Below are 25,293 nucleotides of genomic sequence, written 5' to 3' on the forward strand. Positions count from 1 at the left end.
TGTCAATCCACTGACTAGAGTTAGCCCAAGTCTTTGTGTCTGGGCTAGCCTAGACCCAGGCACCGAGGTCCCTCTTTTCCCCAAGTGGATAACCCCAACCTTAGCCTCAAAAGCCTTGAAGGCTCCCACACAGAAGTGGGATCCAATTTGGCACCACCCCAAGCCATCTGTTAGCAGGGACTAGCAGCAGATATAAGGGGAGAGATGCATCCTAGCCATAAGGGTTCATAGATGGGGAGAGGTTGGGGGTATGCAGTTGAGGAGGGGTGGTTAGGGGGCGGTGGCCGACAAAGGGCAGTTGGGATATGGCCAAGGGAGAATGGCCAAAAAGGGGGTGGTCTGGAGGTGACTGAGGAGAGGTAGCAAGGAGAGGAGGCCAAGGGGTGGCTATTGGCTTACCAAGGTGTGGGTGTCCACCACTGGAGCTGTAGCCTTCTGGCTTGGGCCTGCCATATTCCAGAACAGCTCCTCCAGTGAGGTCAGGCTCCCCTGGGGGTCCAAGTCCTGGGGCTCCTGGCCTAACTCCTCAGGCAGCTGGGGAGCCCATGTCCTCAGGCCCTGAGGGCCCCCTGGGCCTACCCACCTCTGTGCTGGGGCCCCCTTGCTGGCCTGTGGTACCCTCAAGTTCAGGAACTCTATGGGTGGTGGGCTCCAATCAGTGGGGAACACGTCCCCGGCTGCATGCACTTTGCGCTTCTTTGACAATTTGGGATTTGGAGCTGAGGTGGGACTGCAGCGCCGCCGGGTGGGGTGGAGGAGCCCCTGGTGCAGAGCATGGTCGAAGCAGCTCCTCTTCAAGTTAGGCAACAGGGTGGGTGCCACAGCGGCTGCCTGGACCCCTGTGGAGGGGACAGAATATCATGGTATTCCACCACCTGCCCACCACCATCCCAGCCACCGTGCCATGCTGGGTGAGGAGAGGGGACAACTCAAGACTGCTGTGGGCAGGATGCAAGGGGAACACCTCAACCATGGGTTGTCCACTTCCTTGTGGCCCTAAGCCTCAGAATGGCTCTACCTGTACAGGTAAGAGTGCCTACCTTCTCTCTGAGGAAGGGCTAGCAGAGTCTTCTGGGGCCTGGCCATCTGCAAACTGCTGGACGTTCTGTCCTAGAAAGAACGGCTTGTCAGGTGAGGTGAGCCTCCAGAAGAAAGCTAACTGCTCTGAAGCCCTAGATTCCCTAGAGAGGAGGGCAGGGCCCACTGGTGCCCAGAAGGGAAATCCCCCTCCAGTTCTACCCCAAGGACCAAGCTTGTGCACCATGAAGATCAAGTTGCTGAGGTGAAAGGGGCTCCATGTGACCTCTCATTTCAAGGATGTGATAGGCAAGTGTAAGGACATCGACATTTTTTAAAAACCTGCATAAAATCAAAACTAGCATAGGTCCACAGGAAAGTTGTGTACTGAGAAGACACTCTGCATGTCTTGCTTGTTTGGTGTCACCCCATAAAGGTTGTTTGCTCCCAAGGGACAGAGCAGGGCTATTTAGTCCCCGCCATTTTCCCAGAACCAGCACAGACCTGGCACACAGTAGGGCTTGGTGCGTTTCTGTTGAATGAATGAGTTAAAGATACCCAGAGGTGGTACAACAAGCCCCCTCCAGTGTTAGGAGCTGCCCGTCCTCAGCTAAGATGGGCCATGCCTCACACATACAGACACCTCTCATCATATCAGACTCAGGATCAGATCAACTGAAATGCAGATGAAAGGCGAATATCTGAATGAGCTAATGACCAAACGAAACAACCATTTACAAAAAACACAAACACTAACTCAACAAGGATTCAAACTCAACAACAGTGGAAGACACTCAAATCAATATGACTCTGAAGTATTCTTCAATGACAATGAAATCATAAAAAATTAAAAATTCATAATAACAAATGTTGACAAGGCTATGAAGAAATATATTGCTGTTAATACTGTAAAATGACTTATTCTTTTTAGAGAGCAATTTATCAACATAAAAATAACTGCAAGATGCGCCTGGGTGGCTCAGTTGGTTAAGCGTCTGATTCTTGATTTTGGCTCAGGTCATGATCTCACCATTCATGAGATGGAGCTCCGCATGGGGCTCTGTGCTGACAGCGGAGAGCCTGCTTAGATTATCTCTCTCCCTCTCTCCCTTTGTCCCTCCCCCGCTCTCTCTCTCTCTCAAAATTAATAAATAAACATTAAAAAAAAATAACTACAAAAATGTTCACCTGGGAGAAGGGAACCCCAGAAACTTGTTCCTCCACGAAAGCAATAATTAAGCGGACAAAATCTGTCAGAACCAATACTTACAGAACTCTGGAATCTAACAAGAAACTGATAACAACCAGGGAATGAAGGCTTAATGAAGAAAGAAGCTGCTAAATTTCAGTAAAATTATGTTCGGGCTTTTGAACTTACCCGCCTATCATCCCCCACCCCCAGCTAAGAGGCAGTTGTGGAGGCTGTGTTCCCGGTGTGGCTTGCTGGTGCCACGGGGGCAAGATAAACTTTATTCTCAAAGAATTGTGGTGGTGTGTTTTGACCTGTCTCCTGGTGGCTCCCGGCTCCCCCGGGGGATCAACTCATCAACTCTGGGTCTTACCTTTGTTTTATCCCACTTGGAACTTTCTCAGGGCTGGAGTGGCCTCCGGGGCAGTTGAAAGTATTTAAAAACAAGGGACCACCACAACCACCTGGGGCAAGGGATAACAGGTAGGGCAAGCAGCAGGCAGTCTGCAAAGTCTGAAAAGGAAGAGGCTGAGGAAGGAGATACATGTTGGAGTAAAAGTTTTAAAAAGCTCCCACGTAAACCCGAGAGTCCAGAAGGCCACATGATTGCCCAGGGTTAACGCGTGCTTAGGAAAGACCTGAGAAGACCATAAGTTTTTACCTCTGGCTGATCATTAGGCTCCACATAAGCAGAAAGTGAAGGCTTAGGCAGAGTTGCATAAGGTCTGCCTAAGCTTTGAAGGAGTACTCCAACACAGAACCAATCTCTAAAGACCAGAAGAGTTTTATTGTGGTGGTGGCGGCAGCAGCATTTAAGGGACTTTCTAACAACTTACCAGTTAACCACCAAGTTAAAGGAACTGGGACTTTAGTGACTACACACAACAAAATAATAATGTCTTTACAAAAATAGCTTAGAAAAATCACTAAACAAACAACTACAACTCACAGCAACCAGCAACAGCAAATTCAGGTGGGGGGTAATCCTATTCACAGAGTTACTGCATTATAATAGTCAAAGTGGACAATTTTCAACAAAAATTACAAGGAATACAAAGAAATAACAAAGCATGGCCCATTCAAAGACAAAAAAAAAAAAAAGAAAGGAAAGAAACCGTCCCTAAGAAAGCCCAGGCACTGGACTTATTAGACAAAAACTTTAAATCAACTGCCAAATATGCTCTAAGAACTGAAGGAAACCATGACAAAGAACTAAAGAAACCAGGGGAGAATAAGGTCTCACCAAACAGAGAATATGAATAAAGATAAAGAAATTATAAAAAGGAAGTAGACAGATGTTCTGGAGTCGAAAACTATAAAAATTGAAATAAAAAACTAAGTAGAAGGCTTCAACACCAGATGTGAGCTAGCAGAAGAATCAGTGAACTTTTATTTGGGTCAATTGAGATGATCAGTTCTGAGGAACAAAATGAAAAAAAGAATAAGATGAACAGGGCCTCAGAGACCAGTGGGACACCATTAATTATATCAATATATGCATAATAGGAGTCCAAGGAGTAGAGACAGAGATGGCAGGGGTGGGATGGGTGGGGTAGAGGGGGAAAGAATATTGCACTTCCAAGAAGCTCAACAAATTCCAAGTAGGATAAATTCAAAGAGATCTACACCTAGATACGTCATAATGAAACTTAAACACCAGGGAGAGAATCTAAAAAGCAGGAAGAGACAATGCTTCATCACCTACAAGGGAGTCTCAATAAGATTAACAGGTGATTTCTTATCAAAAACCATGGAGATCAGCAGACAGTGAGATGAAATATCCAAAGTAAAGACAGAAAAGACTATGGACCAAGAATGCTGTCTCCCACAAAACTATCCTTCAAAAAAGGAGAAATGAAGATATTCCCAGATAAACAAAAACTGAGAAAATTTCTTTCTAACAAATTTGTTCTATCAGAAATACTAAAGTATATCCATCGGGGTAAAGTGAAAGGAAGGATATTAGAGAGTAACTTGAATCCACATGAAAAAAAAGAACAGTGATAAAGATAAGAACATGGGTATACATAAAAGACAGTATAAATGTAGTTTTTATTTGTAACTCTTTTTCTCCTAACTTATTTAAAATACAACTGCATAAAGCAATAATTACAAATCTGTCTTTATGGGAAAACAATGTCTAAAGATATAATTTACATGACAATAACAGCACAAAGGAGGGGGTGGGAATAGAGCTATATAGTTGTGAAGTTTTGTATCTTATTGAAATTAAGTTGGTATTAATCTGAACTAGACTGTGAACTATGTGATATTTATAGGTAAGTAAAAATGCAAGTATTACTGTATTTTTGGTTTGTAATTCTTCTCCTTTCCGTATTGATTTAAAAGACAAATGCATAAAACAACAATTACACATCTATGTTAATCAACACACAATGGTTCAAAGATGTAATTTGTTACAATAAAAACATAAAGGGGAGGGATGGAATTGTATAGGAGCAGAGTTTTTGTATATATTGAAGCTAAATTGGTAATTTTTTTAAAGTTTATTTATTTATTTTGAGAGAGAGAGAGAGAGTAAGTGGGGAAAGGGCAGAGAGAGGGAGAGACAGAATCCCAGCAGGCGCTGTGCTGTCAGCACAGAGCCTGATGTAAGGCTCGAACTCACAAACTGTGAGATCATGACCTGAGCCAAGATCAAGAGTTGGACGCTTAACCGACTAGGCCACCCAGGCGCCCCTGAAGCTAAACTGGTATTAATTCAAACTAGTCTGTTACAAATTTAAGATATAAATTATACTTTCCAAGGTAGCCACTAATAAAATAATTGGAAACAGAAATGAGCAAAGAGCCAAAATGGTACACTACAAAACAGCCAATTAAACATAACAGAAGGCAGTAATGGAGGAATTGAGGAACAAAAAAGATGTAAGGTACACAGGAAACAAAATAGCATAATGGCAGAAATCCTTTCATATCAATAACTAGCTTAATTGTAAATGGAGTGAGCTCTCAAATCAAAAGGCAGATATTACCAAAGTAAATTTAAAAAACATCCAACTATATGCTATCTGCTAAAGACTCCCTATAACCACATAGGTTGAAGGTGAAAGGAAGAGATACCCCATGCAAATAGAGACCCAAAGACAGCTGAAGTAGCTATACATTAGTATTTGTCTGGTATTAACCAGACAAAATAGACTTTAAGTCAAAAATTACTGAGACAAAGAAAGCCTTTATATATTGATGTAAGGGTCATTCATCAAGAAGACATAACAATTAGGGGTGCCTGGGCAGCTCAGTCAGTTAAGCATCCATGACTCAGGTCATGATCTCACAGTTTGGGAGTGTGAGCCCCATGTCGGGCTTGCTGCTGTCAGTGCAGAGCCGACTTTGGATCTTCTGTCCCCCACCTCTCTCTGCCCACCTGACTCTCATGTGCTCTCTCAAAAATAAATAAACATTAAAAAGAAAAGACATAACAATTATAAACATACATGCAACTAAAAACAGAGCTCCAAAATATGGAAGCAAATTGGCAAAGCTGAAGGGAGAAATAGTTACAAAATGATAGCTGAAGGATTCAATATCCTCTTTTCAATAATGTAACTAGATAGAAGTTCAAAAGAAAATATAGGACCTGAACAACACCATGAACCAAGTAGAAATAACAGACATCTACAGAACTCTTCACTCTGCAATAGCAGAATACACATTCTTTGCAAGTACACATGGAATTTTCTTCAGCATTGATCATGTTAGGCCACAAAACAAGTCTCAATAAATTTAAAAAGACTGAAATCCTGGGGCGCCTGGGTGGCGCAGTCGGTTAAGCGTCCGACTTCAGCCAGGTCACGATCTCGCGGTCCGTGAGTTCGAGCCCCGCATCAGGCTCTGGGCCGATGGCTCGGAGCCTGGAGCCTGTTTCCGATTCTGTGTCTCCCTCTCTCTCTGCCCCTCCCCCGTTCATGCTCTGTCTCTCTCTGTCCCAAAAATAAATAAAAAACGTTGGGAAAAAAAATAAATAAATAAAAAAAAAAAAGACTGAAATCCTAAAAAGCATCTTTCCTGATCACAATAGAAACTAGATGTAAAAAACAAAAGTGGCAATTTCACAAATATGTAGAAATAAAACAACACTTAAGTAACCAATGGATCCAAGAAGAAATCATATGAGAAATTAAAAAATACTTAGAGGTAAGCGAAACAAACACAACATACCAAAATGTATGGGATGCAGTGAAAGCAGTGCTCCCAGGAAAATGGATAGCTGTAAACACCTGCATTAAAAAAGAAGATTGTTAAGGGATGCCTGGGTGGCTCAGGTCATGATCTCACAGTTCATGAGTTCAAGCCCTAGGTTGGGATCTGTGCTGACAGTTCAGAGCTCAGAACCTAGAACCTGCTTTGGATTCTGTGTCTCCCTCTCTCTCTGGCTCTTACCCACTCATGCTCTGTCTTTTTCTCTCTCAAAAATAAATAAACATCATTAAAAAAAAAGAAGTTGTTAAATCCGTAACCTAACTTTATACTGTAAGGAACTAGAAAAAGAAAAGCAAACTAAACTCAAGGCTTGCAGAAGGCAGGAAACAATGAAGATTGGTGGGGAAGCAAAAGTAGAGCACAGAAAAAAAAACCAACAAACAATAGAGATAATCAACAAAGCCAAAAGTTGGTTCTTTGGAAAGACCAACAAAATTGACAAACCAAACCAGACTGACCAAAAAAAAAAAAAAAAAAAAAGAGAGAGAGAGAAACTCATATTACTAAAATCAGAAATGATGGGGCGCCTGGGTGGCGCAGTCGGTTAAGCGTCCGACTTCAGCCAGGTCACGATCTCGCGGTCCGTGAGTTCGAGCCCCGCGTCAGGCTCTGGCCTGATGGCCCGGAGCCTGGAGCCTGTTTCCGATTCTGTGTCTCCCTCTCTCTCTGCCCCTCCCCCGTTCATGCTCTGTCTCTCTCTGTCCCAAAAAATAAATAAAAAAAAAGTTGAAAAAAAAAATTAAAAAAAAAAGAAATGAAAGACATTACTATCAACCTCAGAAATAAAAATGATTAAAAGGGAGAATACCATGAACAACTGCACAAATTAGGTACCTAGGTGAAATGGACAAATAATATACTTAGGAATAAATTTAGGAAAATTTAAACTCTGAAAATGACAGAACATTGTTTAAAAAAAATTAAAGAAGACGTACCTTAATAGAAAGACATCTTGCATTTGTGGACTGGAAGGCTTAGTATCATTTAAGATGGTAAACTCCTTGAAGTGGTCTACAGAATCAATGCATCCCTATCAAAATCCCAAAGGCCTTTTGGGGCAGAAATGGAAAAAGCAATTCTAAAATGCATATAAAAACACATGGGACCTTGAAGAAATTTTGAAAAAGAAACACAAAGTTGGAAGACTCAAATTTTCTGATTTCTAAACTTACTACAAAGGGTGGTGGGAGAAACAGGCAAACCATAAAAGAGACTCTTAACTGTAGAGAACAAACTGAGGGTTGCTGGAGAGGAGGTGGGTCGGAGTTGGGCTGCATGGGTGATTGGTACTATGGAGGGCACTTGCTGGGATGAGCAGTGGGTGTTGTACGTAAGTGATGAATCACTAAATTCTATTCCTGAAACTAATATTACACTATATGTTAACTAACTGGAATTTAAATAAAAACTTGAAATGAACAAAAAACCTCAAAAGGCACAGTAATCAAAACAGTGTGGTACCAGCAAAAGGGTAGACATATATATCAATGGACTAGAACTGAGACTCCAGAAATAAATATATACATCTATGATCAATTGATTTTCAACAAAGATGCAAGATCTTTTAAAGATTTTAGACTCTCTTCAACAAATGGTGCTAAAACAACTGGACATCCATATGCAAAGGAATGACACCAGACCCTTGTCTCACCAGATACCACACAACAATTAACTCAAAATAAATGGAAAATCTAAATATAAGTATTAAAACTATACAACTCTGAGAAGAAAAGGCAGGGGTAAATCTTTATGACTCCAGGTTGGCCAACATGGTTTCCTAGATATGATACCAACACAGGCAGCAGCAGCAGCAACAACAACAACAACAACAACAACAAGATATATTGGATTTCATCAGACAAAAAATCCAGTTAAAAAGTAAGCAAGAGATTTGAATAGGCATTTTCAGAAGAATCTATACAAATGGCCAAAAAGCACATGAAAAGATGTTCAATGTCATTAACCACTTTATTAGGGAAGTGCAAATCAAAAACATAATGAGACATCACTTCACACCCAGTAGGATGGCAGCCAACCAACCAACCATTCAATCAATAACTAGTGTTGGTGAGGACTGGAGAAACTGGAACCCTCATCCACTGCATGTGTGAATGTAAAATGGTGCAGCCCTTGTGGAAAAGAGTCTAGTAGTTACCCAGTAAGTTACACATAGAATTACCATTTGACCCAGTAATTCTACTCAAGGTAGAAATGACAATAGGTACTGAGACAAATCCTTCCACATGAATGTTCACAGTGGCACTACTCACACAGGCGAAAGGTGGAAACAGTACAAATGTCCATCAACTACTGAGTGGATAAACAAAATACAGGACAGCCATACAATGGATTATTGAGTCACAAAAAGGAATGAAGCACTGTTATATGCTATAACAATGGATAAACCTCATAATCATTATGCTTAGTGAAAGAAGCCAGACACAAAGGTCTCCTATTGTATGGACGATTCTCTTTACATGAAATGCCAGAATAGGCAAATCCATAGAGACAGAAAGTAGATTAGTGGTTTCCAGGTGCTGGGTGCTGGGGTGGAAGGGGGAAGGGCGGAGAAATGGGGCGTGACTGCTCAATGGGTACAAGGTCTCTCCTTTTTGGATGATGGAAAAACACTCTGGAACTCAACAGTGCCAATGATTGCACAACACTGTGAATTTACTAAATGCCCCAGAATTTCAAAATGATTAAAACTGCAAGTTTTATGCTATGCATATCTTACCACAAGAAAGGACAAATAAATATACAAATTATTCGGGGGTGGGGTGGGGAAATACACGTGAAATTACGTGAAATAAGTAGAGGACAGCATAACTTGGTAGAAATCCTGGAATAAAAAAAAGTACTTATACATGAAATAACCACATTAAGGATTTATGGGTGCAATTTTTGCACAATTGTTAAATAATGAACTATTCTAAAGTTGTGCCTAAGTACTGAAAGGCAGCATCAGATGTTCGTAGGGGCCCAGTAGGAAAAGGAAGATACTAAGAATTATCCTCTGCCCTGGTTCTGACACCTTGCCCTCCTTTGGACCTTTAGAGAGGTGTTGCCCATGACCGCCCATCCTTCCGTTCACCAGTGGAATTTTTTGTTTTTTTTTTCTGCCTTCAAAAACAACCAGTTTGTTTTCCTTCTACACCCTCTTTTCCTTCCAGTCCTTCCTGAACATCGCTTCTGATTCAACCTTCTTAGACCTAGGGCATCAACTCAATTGTGTAACTTCCTCTGCTCAGAAGCCACTGCTGGACAAAGGTGTACCAGGACTCTTCAGAAGGTGATGAAAATATCCTTTATCTTAATCATGGTAGTTGTTACTCAAACTAAATACATTTGTCAGAGCTCACTGAACTGCACATCTACAGAGAGTGAATTTTACTGTAATGAAATTACAGCTTGATAAACCTAACTTATCCCCAGCTTCCACTTAGCAAAAGTGGAAGTTGAGACCAACTTTTCAACATATAAAATTATTTCCACATTAGAAACCATCTGGAGGGATGCACAAGATGCAAATTCTGTTAAATGAATGAAAATGCTCTTGGGATGACCAAAGCCATCTTTGTGTTATAAAGTGTCCCTTGTTGGCCTTCCCAGTTCCATGAGGCTTCCTAAGGTGCTCCTGCCAAGGAATCACCGAACTTCCCCTTACAAAGGAGTGTGATCGGGTGTGGCCAAGGCTCTTAGGAGTCCTGATGGTATATGCTCTCCCTCTGGGGTGATTCTTGGGCCAGGATGTGTTTTGTACCTAGGAGGCACCTTTGGGCTTGGGGAAACAAAAAGGACCAGAGAGGGGCCCAGGGTAAAGAGAGGCAGAAGGATGCATGACCCAAGCAGAAGATATAGTCTTGGATAGGGGGGCAGTTTGTCCATAAGACCCACAGAACAGGAGGGCAGGCAGGGTGTCAGGGCAAAGAAGCATCAGGGTGCATGAACTAGCTTGGGCTGCCATTGAGAGGCCTAAGAAAATTAAAACTTAAAAGCTTAAGTTACGGGAAACTGAAACCTAACCAAGCTTAACCAGCTTGTTCCGCTTCTGTACAATTGCTTGGCGCGCCCATGTATTCCTGATCAATCATAGTTGCCTGGCACAACCGTATATTCTTGATCAACCATTGTTACTTGGTACATCCGTGTATTCCTGATCAATCATAATTGCTTGGCGCGCCCATGTATTCCTGATCAATCATAGTTGCCTGGCACAACCGTATATTCTTGATCAACCATTGTTACTTGGCACATCCGTGTATTTCTGATCAATCATCATTGCTTGGCACATCCGTGTATTCCTGATTTCCCCATGACTTGTTTGTACCTGTCTATAAAAGGGGTGTGAAAACCTCTCTCAGGACCTCTCGGCGTCACCGGCAACGAGGGCGCAGAGGTCCAGGTTCGAACCTGTAATAAATGACCCTTGCTGCTTAGCTTTGACTCTGGACTCTGGTGGTTCGTTTTTGGGGGTCTCTTAGACTCTGGGCGTTTCACCATAACAAATACCACAGGCTGGGGGGCTTAAACCACAGACACTTATTTTCTCACAAAATAAAGGCTCTCTGGAGGCTCAAAGTCCAAGATCAAGGTGTCGGTAGGGTTGGTTTCTTCTGAACCACTCTCCTCGGTTTGTGCATGGCCATCTTCTGTGTTGCCACATGGTTTCTGGTCTATGTCCTAACCATCTCTCCTCATAAGGATACCAGTCCTATTGGATTAGGATCCACCCCCAATGACTTCATTTAGCCTTAATTATCTGCTTAAAGGCCTTATCTCCAAATACAGCCACATTCTGAGGTAGTTAAGACTTCAACCTATGAATTTTAGGGGGTCAATTTAGCCAATAACAGTGTATTTGGCACCAACAGCCCTGAGCTCCATAGAAGGTGGTGGAGGCCTCTGCAAACATTAAAAATCCTTTGTTTGTATCAGAAAGGGTGATACTGAAAGTCCAAGAGCTTTCCCTGATTTGGCACCACTTTGCTGCCAACATGGCCATGACATGAGCATGATCAACGAGACATCATCAGCTCAAGCAACCAAAACTTGTGACATTCTAACCAAACTCTCAATGGTTTAATATGTAAGTGGGATCTCAGGTAAAGATCAGCAAAAGAATTTGCCCTTATAACCAGAAGTATCTGAGAAGCTGTTTGGTCCATAAATAACCAATGTCTATGTTCCTAAGGACCTGAGGAGATTAAGACCTTGCAGAGGATGAGAAATATGCACAGAGAAGGAGGTGTAAGTACAGTGATCATACCTCCTGCTTTTTTATGGAAGCATTTTAACAGACAAATGGCAAAGGTGGTCAGTAGCAAAGTTTGTAAAATCCTAAAAAAGTTAAAAGAACAATAAAATATTTCCTTGCTTACTGATCATACAAGGAAAAGGGCTTTGGGAAATAGCCTGGCAGTTCCCCAAATGGTTAAACACAGAGGTACCATATGGCCCAGACATTCCATTTCTAGGTATAAATGAGAGAGAAATGAATACATATGTCCACACAAAATCTTCTCCATTAATAATAATCCAGCAATATTTTTCACGATAGCTAAAAAGTGGAAACAACCCAATGGCCATCAGTTGTTGAAAGGACAAACAAAATGTGGTATATCCATATAATGGAGTATTATTCAGCTATAAAAATGAAGTACTGACTCATGCTACAACATGCATGGACCTTGAACATAATACATAAAATGAAAGAAGACTGACTTATAAAACCACATCCTGTGTGGTTCCATTTGCATGAAATGTCCAGAACAGGCAAATCCAGAGTGTTATAAAGCAGATTAGGGCTGGGAGAGAGAAGGGAAGTTGGGGGGTGACAGGTAAGGGATGCAAGATTTATGTCTGGGGTGCTGAAAATGTTCTAAAATTGATTTCAGAACATGGATGACTTGTATGGTATGTGAGTTATATCTCAATAAACTAGTTTTTTACTTGTTTTTAATTTTTATTTTTAATAATTGATTGATTGATTGATATTTGACAGAGAAAGCAAGCCAGCACACAAGTGGGGGAGAGGGGCAGGGAGGAGAGAGAGAATCTCAAGCAGGCTCCATATTCAGCATGGAGCCCGATGCCAGGCTTGATCCCATGACTGTGGGATCATGACCTGAGCCAAAATCAAGAGTTGGATGCCCAACCGACTAAGCCACCCAGACACCCCTCACCTTTTTATTTGCAAAACCTTTTTTTTTCTTTTAAAGAAAGTACAAGTAAAGTAAAACTGAAGGTCCACGCTGCTGTCGCTGTTAACCTTCCAAGAGGACAAAGGAGTGAGGCATCGGGAAGCTGGAAAACATGCTAAAAGCCCTTCTCATATAGATGCTACCGAAGAAGCAAGAAAGAAAAGAAAGAAACAAAGAATAAAAAGTATCACTAAAATCTCTCAGTAATATTCTATGCAAGTGATTATGCCTTTTGAGAATACAGGGTTGGGGGGTTAGGGCTGTTCTTTAAAAACCCTTTTACTTGGGGAACTGAGAGTATACCAAGTTGAGTCTGGAACAGTTGCTAAAGACAAGAAAACTGCCCTGCCCCAAGTAAATGTTTCAGTGTTCAGAAGTCCACAGAGATGATAAAATATAAAAAGAATCAGAAACTGCTGATGCATTGAGACCAAGTCTATGCGGCAAAAACTGCGCGCAACTGGGACGGTGGGAGGGAAGGATATTTTCTGCTTTTCAATTGGTTTCTTTTCTGAGCACAAGTGCTTTCTATGTCCTCCTAACAATGCAGAGCCCACTAAGTGTGGATACACAACACCAGCCTTTGTTCCACTTCAGAGTTGACGTTTTTGCTATTCCAGTTTTGGCTGTTCCTCAAGATCATGAAAAGCAGCACACTCTGGTTTCTGAAAGTTCAGTAGGTCACTGCTCCAGATGGAGCACCCAAGACGGAGGGGCGCTTTAAAGTATAAAAGAGGAGTAAATGTGTCATTGCTGCCTGAGGAAACGTACCATGTCTCAGCCCCTCCTCTTCACCCGCACAACACTTCATGTATTTTTTTTTTTTTTTTTTTTTTTTTTTTTAAATTTTATTTATTTTTGGGACAGAGAGAGACAGAGCATGAATGGGGGAGGGGCAGAGAGAGAGGGAGACACAGAATCGGAAACAGGCTCCAGACTCTGAGCCATCAGCCCAGAGCCCGACGCGGGGCTCGAACTCACGGACCGCGAGATCGTGACCTGGCTGAAGCCGGACGCTTAACCGACTGCGCCACCCAGGCGCCCCTTCATGTATTTTTACCACACTGATGACTTAGTTCTCTTGAGTCACTGAGGTGCACAGATGAAGTCTTGTCTCCATATCCCAGTGACCAGCCCAGGGCCAGTGCAGGCTGGATTCTCAGAAAATGAGGTAGTTGATGCTAATGCACATTTATATGTGCTTTAGTTGGCCTGGGCTTCTATAACAAAATATGGGCATACAAAGAGATATTGCAGGTTCCATTCCAGACCACTGCAATACAGTGAATATGGCAATAAAGTGAGTCCAATGGGTTTTTTGGTTTCCCAAGGCATATAAAGGTTATGTTTGCACTGTACTGTAGTCTATTAAATGTGCAACAGCATTGTGTCTGAAAAAAACAATGTCCATACTTTGGTTAAAAAATAATTTACTGCTAAAAACTGGTAACTATCATCTGAGCTTTCAGCAAGTCCATTGTTTTGCTGGGGGCGGGGGAGCGGGTCTTGCCTTAATGTTGCTGGCTGCTGACTGATCAGGGTGGTGGTTGCTGAAGGCTGGGGTGGCTGTGGCCATTTTTATAAATAAGACAACAATGAAGTTGGCCGCATCAGCTGACCCTTCCTTTCACGGACTATTTCTCTGCAGCATGTGATGCTGTTTGATAGCATCTTACTCACAGAACTTCTTACAAAATTGGAGTCAGTCATCTCAAACCCTACCACTGCTTAGCTGATATTAAATTCATGTAATAGTCTAAGTCCTTTGTTGTCATTTCAAAAATCTTCACATCATCTTCACCAGGAGTAGATTCTATCCCAAGAAACTACTTTCCTTGCTCTTCAATAAGAAAGCACTTCTCATCCTTTTAAGTTTTCTTTTTTTTTCTTTTTCTTTTTCTTTCTTTCTTTTCTTTTCTTTTTTTTTTTTTTTTTTTTGAGAGAATGAGAGAGCAGGGGAGTGGGGCAGAGAGGGACGGAGAGAGAGAAGCTTAAGCAGCCTCCATACCCAGAGTAGAGCTCGATGCAGGGCTTGATGTCATGACTGTGAAATCATGACCTGAGCCAAAATCAAAAGTCAGATGCTTAACCGACTGAACCCCCAGACAGCCCTCATCCTTTCAAGTTTTTAAGACTGGCAGCAATTTGTCACACTTCAAGCTCCACTTCTAATTCTGGTTCTCTTGCTATTTGTACGACATCTGCAGTTAATTCCTCCACTGAAGTCCTGAACCCCTTAAACTCATCTGTGAGGGTTGGAATCAACTTCTTCCCGACTATTTTAAAGAGTTATGATATTTTAACCTCTTCCTATGAATCATGACTGTTCTTATGGCATCTAGAATGAATCATTTCCAGAAGGTTTGCAATTTACTTTGCCCAAATCCACCAGAGGCATCACTCTCTATAGCAATGATAGCCTTACAAATATTTCTTACATAGTAAGACTTGAAAGTCTAAATTACTCCTTGACCCAAGACTGCAGAATGGATGTGGTATTAGATAAGAAAACACTAATCTTGTTGTACATCTCCATCAGAGCTCTTGGGTGACCAGGTACATTGTCAATAAGCAGTAATATTTTGAAAGGAATCTTTCTGAGCAGCAGGTGTCAACAATGGGTTTAAAATATTCAGTAAACCGTACTGTAAACAGGCAGAGTAGATTTAGCATCATTCTTAAGGGTCTTAGGATTTTTGGACTGGTAAGTGAGCACTGGCTTCAACTTAAAACCACTAGCTGCATTAGTCTCTTACAAGAGAGTCAGCCTGTCTTTTGAAGCTTTGAAGCCAGGCATTAACTTCTCCTCCCTAGCTATGAAGTCCTCGAGAGAATCTTCTTCCAATAGAAGGCTGTTTTGTCTACATTGAAAACTTCTTGTTTAGTGTAGCCACTTTCATTAATGATCTTAGCTAGATCTTCTGGATAACTTGCTGTTTCACCTTGCTGCTTGCACTTTGATGTTATGGAGATGGCTTCTTTCCTTTAACCTCATGAACCACCCCTGCTAGCTTCAGACTTTTCTTCTGCAGCTTCATGGACTTGAAGAGAGTTAGGGCCTTGCTCTGGATTAGACTTTGGTTTAAGGGAATGTTGTGGGATGGTCTGATCTTGTATCCAGACCACTCTAACTTTCTCCAAATCAGTGATAAGGCTGTTTCACTTTCTTATCATTCATGTGTTCACTGGAGTAGCACTTTTCATATCCTTCAAGAACTTTTCCTTCACATTCGTGACTTGGCTGTTTGAAGCTTTTGGTCTATCTTGGCTTTTGACATGCCTTGCTTAATAAGATTAATCATTTCTAGTTTTTTATTTAAAGTCAGGGATGTGTGACTATTCCTTTCACTTGAACACTTAGAGGCCATTATAAGGTTATCAACTGGCTTAACTTCAATATTGCTGTGTCTCAGGGAATAGGGAGGCCTGAGGAGAGAGAGGGAGACAGACGGGGGAATGACTGGTTGGTGGAACAGTCAGAACATGCACAACATTTATTGTTTAAGGTTGCGGTCTTATGTGGGTGAGGTTCATGGCACCCACATATACAATAGAACATATAAGATCACTGACAACCATAACAAATATAATAATCATGAAAAAGTTTAAAATATTATGAGAATTACCTAAATGTGACACAGAGGCATAAATGAGCAAATGCTTTTGGAAAAATGGCCCCAATAGACGAGAACTGCAGGTTGCCACAAACCTTTACTTTGTAAAAACAAAACAAAACAAAATACAAAACACAAGCATTATCTGTGAAGTATAATAAAGTGCAATAAAACAAAACATGCCTATACCATGGGCTGGGTAGCTTAAAAAAACAGATTTCTCATAGTTCTTTTTATTTTTTTTAAATCTTTTTTTAACGTTTATTTATTTATTTATTTATTTTATTATTTTTTTTTTTCAACGTTTTTTATTTATTTTTGGGACAGAGAGAGACAGAGCATGAACGGGGGAGGGGCAGAGAGAGAGGGAGACACAGAATCGGAAGCAGGCTCCAGGCTCCGAGCCATCAGCCCAGAGCCTGACGCGGGGCTCGAACTCACGGACCGTGAGATCGTGACCTGGCTGAAGTCGGACGCTTAACCGACTGCGCCACCCAGGCGCCCCAACGTTTATTTATTTTTGAGAGAGAGAGACAGAGAGAGACAGAGTGTGAGCAGTAGAGGGGCAGAGAGAGAGGGAGACACAGAATCTGAAGCAGGCTCCAGGCTCTGAGCTATCAGCACAGAGCCCGATGTGGGCTCGAACCCACCAACTGTGAGATCATGACCTGAGCTGAAGTTGGACACTTAACTGACTGAGCCACCCAGGCGCCCATTATTTTTCATAGTTCTTGAGGCTACAAATCCAAGATCAAGGTGCTGGCAAGATAGGTTTCTTTCTGAGGGCTTTTCTCATGGCTCACAGGAGACTATTCTCTGCTGTGTGCTCACATGACCTCTCCTTGATGCGCTTGTGGGAAAGACACAGAATGTGTGCATTGGTCTCTTCCTCTTTTTTTTTTTAAATGTTTTATTTATTTTGAGAGAGGGAGTGTGTGTGTGCTCATAAGCAGGGGAGGGGCAGAGAGGGAGAGACAGAATCCCAAGCGGACTCCATGCTATCAGCACAGAGCCTGACACAGGGTTGGATCCCATGAACTGTGAGATCATGACCTGAGCTGGAATCAAGAGTCAGACACTTAGGACTTAGGATGCTTAACTGACATAAGGACTCTTAACCAACTGAGCCACCCTGGCGCCCCTTCCTCTTCTTATAAGGATACTAATCCCGGGGTGCCTGAGTGGCTCAGTCGGTTAAGCGTCCAACTTTGGCTCAGGTCACAATCTCATGGTTTGTGAGTTTGAGCCCCGTGTCGGGCTCTGTGCTGACAGCTCAGAGCCTGGAGCCTGCTTCGGATTCTGTGTTTCCCTCTCTCTCTGCCCCTCCCCCACTCAGGATCTCTCTGTTTCAAAAATAAACATTAAAAAAAAAAAAAAGGATACTAATCCCATCATGCAGTCCCACCCTCATGACCTCATCTAACTTAATTACCTCCCACAGGCCCCATCTCTAAATACCATCATATTGCGAGTTAGGGCTTCAACACATGAATTTGAGGGGGAGACACAATTCAATCCATAATGCCATGCAATATATCAAACATCACTACACTAGCTGCAAATCAAATTAATCAACTTTAAAGTACAATGTATGACAGAAAAGTGTACCAGGGTAAGAATACAGTCTAGATGAATTTTCACAAAGTGAACACACCTAGGTAACCATTACCAAAGTAAAAAAGATGGCACATACCAGCACCCCAGAGTCCTTTATGCTCACTCCCAGTCAGTACCCCCACCCTCTGCCCCCAAAATAAAACTTAACACCACAGATTTGTCTGTTTTTTCAATAATGCATAAGTGGAATCACACAGTATGGATTCTTTGTCGTCTTTTTTTTAAAATTTTTTTTAATATTTATTTATTTTTGAGACAGAGAGAGACAGAGCATGAGCAGGGGAGGGGCAGAGAGAAAGGGAGACACAGCATCTGAAACAGGCTCCAGGCTCCGAGCCGTCAGCACAGAGCCCGATGCGGGGCTCGAACTCACGAACTGTGAGATCATGACCTGAGCCGAAGTTGGACGCTTAACCAACTGAACCACCCAGGTGCCCCCTTTGTCGTCTTCTTTAGTTCAATGTTACGTCTATGAATGTTCATCTTCGTTGTTGTATAGTATTCGACGGTATGAATACAGGATTAACTCTTCTGTTGATAGACATCTTCATTGTTTTTAGTTTTTGACAATTATGAATAATGCTTCCATAAACATTGTTTTACTTGCCTTTTGTACACACAATCCCACACACCTAATCACACACATTTCTGTTGGGAATGTGGCTAGGTGTCAAATTGATGGGTCACAGGAATAGGTATGTTCGTTCATGGTAGACAAGGTCAGTTGGAAAGTGGTAGAATGAATTTACCCTCCTATATGCCATTTGCCAGTTCTCCTCATCCTACCCTTGTCAGCACCTGAGACTGTCAGTTTTTTAAAGGTTCACCATTCTAGTAGGTATTTCTCACCTACTGGTTTCTTATTGCATTAAAAAAATTGTTTTTTTTAATGTTTATCTATTTTTGAGAGAGACAGAAACAGAGACAGAGACAGAGCGTAAGCGGGGGAGGGTCAGAGAGAGAGGGAGACACAGAATCCGAAGCAACTCCAGGCTCTGAGCTGTCGGCACAGAGCTCGACGCGGGGCTGTGAGATGACTTGAGCTGAAGTTGGACGCTTAACCGACTGAGCCACCCAAGTGACCCCCTCACTGCATTAAAAAAAAATTTTTTTTTAGTGTTTATTTTTGACAGAGAGAAAGCGCAAGTGGGGGAAGGAGAGAGAGAGAGACAGAGACACAGAATCTGAAGCAGGCGCCAGGCTCTGAGCTGTCAGCACAGATCCCAATGTGGGGCTGGAACTCATAAGCTGTGAGACCATGACCTGAGCCCAAGTCAGCCGCCCAACAGACTGAGCCATCCAGGTGCCCCTCATTGCATTTTTTATTATAAATTTGTGTTTTCCTCACTTAATGACACTGAACAACTTTTCATGTTGTGTTCTTCACCTGGATATCTTTTTTTTAATAAAGTACCTGTTGCCCAATTTCTATTGGGTTGTCCTTTTTGACATTTCTCGATCTATGGGCATTCTTACATATTCTCAAGATGAACCCTGTCAGTTTTACATGTTGCAAATATTTTCACCCACTCTATGGCTTGTCTTTTCACTCTCTTAGTGGTGTGTCTTTACAGAGAAAAATTCAAAAGTTCAATGGAGCCTAATTTATCAATGCTTTCTTCTATGATTAGTGTGTTCTGTGTCTTGTTTAAGAAATCTTCCCCATTCTGGGGCACCTAGGTGGCTTAGTTGGCTAAGCATCTGACTTCGGCTCAGGTCATGATCTCATGGTTTGTGAGTTCCAGCCCCGCATTGGGCTCTGTGCTGACAGCTCAGAGCCTGGAGCCTGCTTCAGATTCTGTCTCTGTCTCTCTGCCCCTCCCCTACTCGCTCTCTGTCTCCCTCTCTCTCTCAAATATAAAAATAAAACATAAAAAATTTTTTTAAAAGAAATCTTCCCCATTCCAAAGTCATGAACATATTCTCATATCAACTTCTAGAATTTTTATTATTTTACAATTCACATTTGGATTTATAATCCTCACAAGACACATTTTAGTTTTCACTGATGTGTAACTTAGATAAGGTACACAAATCTTAACTATTCAACTTGATGAATTTATATATATGATATATGGCATATATATATACACACAGTTGACCTTTAAACAACATGAGCTTGAACCATGTAGGTCCACATCTAAGTGGATTTTTTCTATAAATACAGTACAGTACTGTAAATTTTCTCTTACTTGTGATTTTCTTAATATTTTTCTCTAGCTTACTTCATTGTAAGAAAACAGTATATGATATATAGACAAAATATGCGTTAATCAATTGTCTATGCTAATGGTAAGGCTTCCAATCAACAATATGCTATTAACAGTTTTTAGAGAGTCAAAGTTGTATGCAAATTAAAAAAAAAATTTATGTTTATTTATTATTGAGAGACAGAGAGAGAGACAGAGCATGAGCATGGGAGGGGCAGAGACAGGAGAAGACACAGAATTCGAAGCAGGCTCCAGGCTCTGAGCGGTCAGCACAGAGCCCGACGCAGGGCTCGAACTCACAAACTGTGAGATCATGACCTGAGCTGAAGTCGGACACTTAACTGACTGAGCCACCCAGGCGCCCCAGTTGTATGCAAATTTTTGAATCCACAGGGAGTTAATGCCCCAACCCTCATGTGTTTAAGGGTCAATGTGTGTGTATGTGTGTGTGTGTGTATGTGTGTGTGTGCATGACCCAGATGAAGATACTGAACATCTCTCACACCCTAGAAGGATCTCTCATATCTCTTTCAGTCAATAGCCCCCAAAGGTAACAATACTCTGCCTGTATCACCATCAATTATTTTGCCTGTTTCTTAATTTTATATACAGGAAATCATATATTTGGAGCTCTTCTGTGTCTGATTATAACCTGCTCAACATCATGCATGTGAGATTCATCCATGTTATTGCACGCTGCAGTTCTCCATTCATTTTCCTTACTGTATAGTATTCCATCATATGAATACATCACAACTTATGTATCCACTCTCCCTTTGATGGACACTTGGATTGTTTCTTATTTCAGGGTACTATGAATAAAGCTGCTATGAATATTCTTGTGTATCTCTTTTGAAGGAAATAAATATTCATTTCTGTTAGCCATTTACCAGGATACACAAAATTTTTATCTTACTGTACTACAAAAACCATTTAGATTTGTCAAGTTCTCCCTGCCAAGTACACATAGCATATTTTATCTGTTCCTACATCCATAATTATTTTTGGAAAAAATGTGACAACCTTTTCTATTTTTTTATTTTGAAATAATTTCAGACATACCCCAAATTATAAAAACAATACAAAAAATGCCCATATGGGGGCGCCTGGGTGGCTCAGTTGGTTGAGTACCTGACACTTGGTTTCAGCTCAGGTCATGATCTCACAGTTCATTCATTTGAGCCCATGCCGGGCTCCATGCTGGCTCCTTGCTGGCAGTGAGGAGCCTGCTTGGGATTCTTTCTCCCTCTCTCTCTGCCCCTCCCCCACTTGTGCTCACTCTCTCTCAAGATGAATAAGCTAAAAAAAAAAAAAAAATGCTCATATGCCCTTCATCAAAATCCCTCCATGTCAACATTTTACTACATTTGGTTTACCAGTAATTATCTTGTGTGCATGTGTGTATGCATGACCTTGACACTGTTGAAGAGTACTGGCCAGTTACTTGGTAGACTATATAAACCTGGGTTTGTGTGACATTTCCTCATAATTAGATACAGGTGATATGTTTGGGACAGGAATACCCAGATGTGATGTGTTCTTCTCAGTGTATGTGAGAAGGCACATGATAGTGTCCCGTTACTGCTGTGCTAATTTTAATCACTTGGTTAAGGCCAGGTTTCTCCACTGTAATATCACTATGTTTCCCTCTGTTATTAATCAGTATCTTATGGGGATACCATAATCTCATATGCCTTGAGATTATGTAAACATCCTGTTTCTCATCATACATTCATTTCATAGTTTCAGCATCCATTGATGATTCTTTTTTTAAATTTAATTCCAGTATAGTTGACATATAATCACATTCATGATTCTTGCCTGAAATAATTTTGATGGAAATGGTTCAAAACTAGTTTTTGTTTAAAAAAATTTTTTAACGTTTATTTATTATTGGGAGACAGAGAGAGACAGAGCATGAGCAGGGGAGGGGCAGAGAGAGGGTGAGACACAGAATCTGAAGCAGGCTCCAGGTTCTGAGCTGTTAGCACAGAGCCCAACGCAGGCTCAAACTCATAAACCAAGAGATCATGACCTAAGCCGAAGTCAGAAACTTAACCAATGAGCCACCCAGGAACCCCTATTTTTTGTTTTTAATACCCGCAAATTAAAAAAAAATCTTACAGTGATCATCAGGATTTCTCATAATTTGAACTGAAATCTGGAAGATCACCAGACATTTGCCATAAAAGCATCCCCAAAGTCACCTTGAGAGAGTAAAAAAAATAAAACTGGCCAACTGGTGGTGGCTGTGACACTGTTCTCAAGCAGAGTACAACTACCTCCTGGGAACCTGAGAGTCAGCCAAAGAAGACAGAGAAAGAACTCTCCTAAATGCCTCCACTTCTACACAAACCACCCCCAAACCATCCTGGTGCAGACTGAGAAAAGATGTTTTGCATGCTCAAAACATCTCTTTCTAGAAGGAGCACATAGGTCAGCCAGGGCATGAATGAAGAACAGGGGTCAAGTCTCACAGATCCTAAGGGCTCCTGGGGTTCAGGAGTTCAGCCCATGTCTTCCCTGGAGACAAAGCAGAACATAAACTTTGCCCTTTTGTTTCCAGGAGATTCTGATTCACCTTTCTAGCTTTCTCTAGGCTGGGACCGGCTCACCTGCTTAAACAGCAAACTCAGCAGAAACAATTAATCCATAGGGGCCCTGACATCCTGTGGGTTAACTAGCGAGGCTCTCTGGGAGCAAAGTCACCAAGTGAGTTGATACATAAGCAGGTTCCAATTTACAAGTGGACTAAGTCCCAAAAGCTCATTCTGCAAGCCAAGGGTGAGAAATAAGGTCTCTGCAGGTTAGCTCACAAAACCAGTAACTCATGGAGCAGCCTCACAGATGATTGAGGGCTGAGAAGGAAACCTTCACCCAGAACATGGTCTCTGCAAGATGAAGACTTTGACTTGAGGACCAGAAGACAACTTGCCCCAACTTGCCCAACACAGTTTTACTCAGCAACACCTAACATAGCATCTCTGATGTGTCAGGCATTGTGCTGAGTACTGGAACACCAAGGATGGGAAAGATATGGTCTCTGCCCTTGAGGGGCTTGTACAGCAGTGGGAGGTTTCTGCCAGGGGTAGACCCAGCATCACCAAGACTCCAGTGGACGGCGGAGCATGGGTCTCACGGTCTCAACAGGTGTATTCAGACTGGCTGGTCATGAGCAGCCTCAAGGATGAGGGCTGCCTGACCAGTGTGCATGGAAGCATGGCTGCTGCAAAGCACATTTCACTTAAAGGTATCCATCTACCAGTGGTTATATGGCAGTCCAATTTAACAATTTCACCAGGAAAGGAGACACATCCATCAGCTGTTGCTTCTCTTTCCAACCCACAAAATAATATATTTTTCATACTTGTACCTGTTATTCTTGCTTTTACCAACTCCCTCCCTCGTGTTCCTTGAAAACATTAGCAGTTTCAAAGAAGAGGAAATGAATGACACTAGAAGGGTACAATGTGATAAAAGGTCATCTTTGGTGCTTGAATCTCCAATGCTGAAACCTGCAATTGCTGGTCCAAGGTCACAGCTGGCAACACTACATCATCAGAGCTAAGATGCCACCAATTTTAAGAGCATCATGACTTTCTTTCTTTTTTTCTTTTAAAGATTTTACTTTTAAGTAATCACTACACCCAGCGTGGGACTCCAAGTTACAACCCTGCGATCAAGAATTGCATGCTCTCCCGACTGAGCCAGCCAGGCGCCCTCAGCATGACTTTCTATGACCACCAAGAAAGAAAAAAATCTGCCAAGTGAATGACACAAAGGAAGACACAGCTCAACTTCAGAGCTGTGAAGATGTGAACAAAGGTGCATCCAAGAATCAATTAAAAATGGTAACTCTGGTTAACCTGACATGTTTCAAGTACTGTGTGCTAGGTGTTGAGACAGGAACACAAGAGACAAAAGGCCATCCTACAGTCAAATGGGAAGAAGACACACTCAACATCTAAACTTAACTCCTGTCCTCTTCCTCCTCAGCACCCAGCACCAACCAGCCAGGACTATTCCTCCTCAATCTCACTCATCTGCTTTCCAGGCTAAGGAGTGAAGCCATCTGGTTTCACCATGCTCCCTCTTCTCCAGTCCAGCCCAGGGACTGCCGCTCCATCTGTCTATCTCTTCCCACTGCTGGGTGGGGGCCTCCCTAAATCCTGGAAACCCAAGCCTGTAACATTCAGCCTCCCTCGCCTACCTCTCCCACTCTCCATCACTGTCCCACAGTGTGATTTCAACATGTTGCCCCACTTTTTCTTCTTTTATTTTCCTCGCTACAAGAAAAATAAAATAATCTGTCTCAAAGTGTAGCCATGCGGTCAAATCATTATGGAATCCAAAATGCTTTGAGTCGTGATGTAAAAAAGATCCAAGATTAACTGACACTATTACAACAGTCCTGTTTTTCTGAATATTGCTTTTTTCAAGATGACTTATTCCTAACACCGTGCTTTGTGTCGGTCCTTTTAAGCAAATATTTAATAGCTTAGGAATGTTAGTGAGGGCAGTGGCTCTGGTTAGCAAGCCCTCAGCTCGCACTCTGAAAGATGAAATGAGATGAGTTTTATCCACAAAGGAAAGTCAAACAGTCTGCAGTATTATAAACTGCACATCCATCAAACTAGGCATAGGCTGGGAACAGAGAGCTTTTCTGGGGGGAAAAAAAGCTATCCTCTGTGCCCTGGGGAACACTGGGAAAACACACACACACAACCACCAAATCAACCAAAACATAAACCAAGTCTCAAGTTAGTCTGAAGAAAGTTCCGTCCCAACAAAGCAAACGATGCCTTGGTGACTGTGCCACCCAGGAGAGGAGGGCCTGGCTGGTCTTGGTCCGGGCCAGCCCTGGGCCCAGCCGGGCGCCAGGGTCAGAGTAACACGTGAGCACATGTGTTTAACCAAGAAATCCATAAGGGCGCAAAGGAGGCAGGGAGTTGTGTCTGATCTGACAGCGGGGTTGGGACCGTCCTAACTGGGCGAGCAGGGGAGGGGTAGGAGGCCGGGGCACAGGCCTGGAGGAGAGGGGCGGCTAGTGGGGAAAAGGAAGAGGGTGCAGGATTCCCGGACGGTGGGGCTGGAAGGGCGAGGACCGCGGATGGGAAGAAGAGCGGGTTCCTACCTCCAGGGCCGCTGGAGCCTTCCCGCGCCCCCAACGATGCATGCGGAGGTTGCACTTGGGCAGGCAACAGCCGTCCAGCACCGTG

The 25,293-nt window shown here is 42.3% G+C and overlaps 1 protein-coding gene across 5 annotated transcripts in view; it reads right to left on the reverse strand.

Annotated features, from left to right (window-relative positions):
• The window catches only part of FAM178B (family with sequence similarity 178 member B), a 115,535-nt gene extending 90,242 nt beyond the window's left edge, over positions 1 to 25,293 (reverse strand). For all 5 annotated transcript variants that reach the window (XR_009248703.1, XR_009248702.1, XM_058684334.1 and 2 more), the window contains exons 1-3: positions 25,209 to 25,293; positions 1,041 to 1,110; positions 400 to 839 (exon numbers count right to left, since the gene is read on the reverse strand). Coding sequence is in view for 3 of the 5 variants with exons in the window: in XM_058684334.1 (XP_058540317.1) it covers positions 400 to 839; positions 1,041 to 1,110; positions 25,209 to 25,250 (552 nt within the window). In the remaining 2 variants the exon portion in view is untranslated. The remainder of the gene's footprint in view (positions 1 to 399; positions 840 to 1,040; positions 1,111 to 25,208) is intronic.

The sequence above is a fragment of the Neofelis nebulosa genome, chromosome 9 (genome assembly GCF_028018385.1).
Source record: "Neofelis nebulosa isolate mNeoNeb1 chromosome 9, mNeoNeb1.pri, whole genome shotgun sequence".
Taxonomy (NCBI): Eukaryota; Metazoa; Chordata; class Mammalia; order Carnivora; family Felidae; genus Neofelis; species Neofelis nebulosa.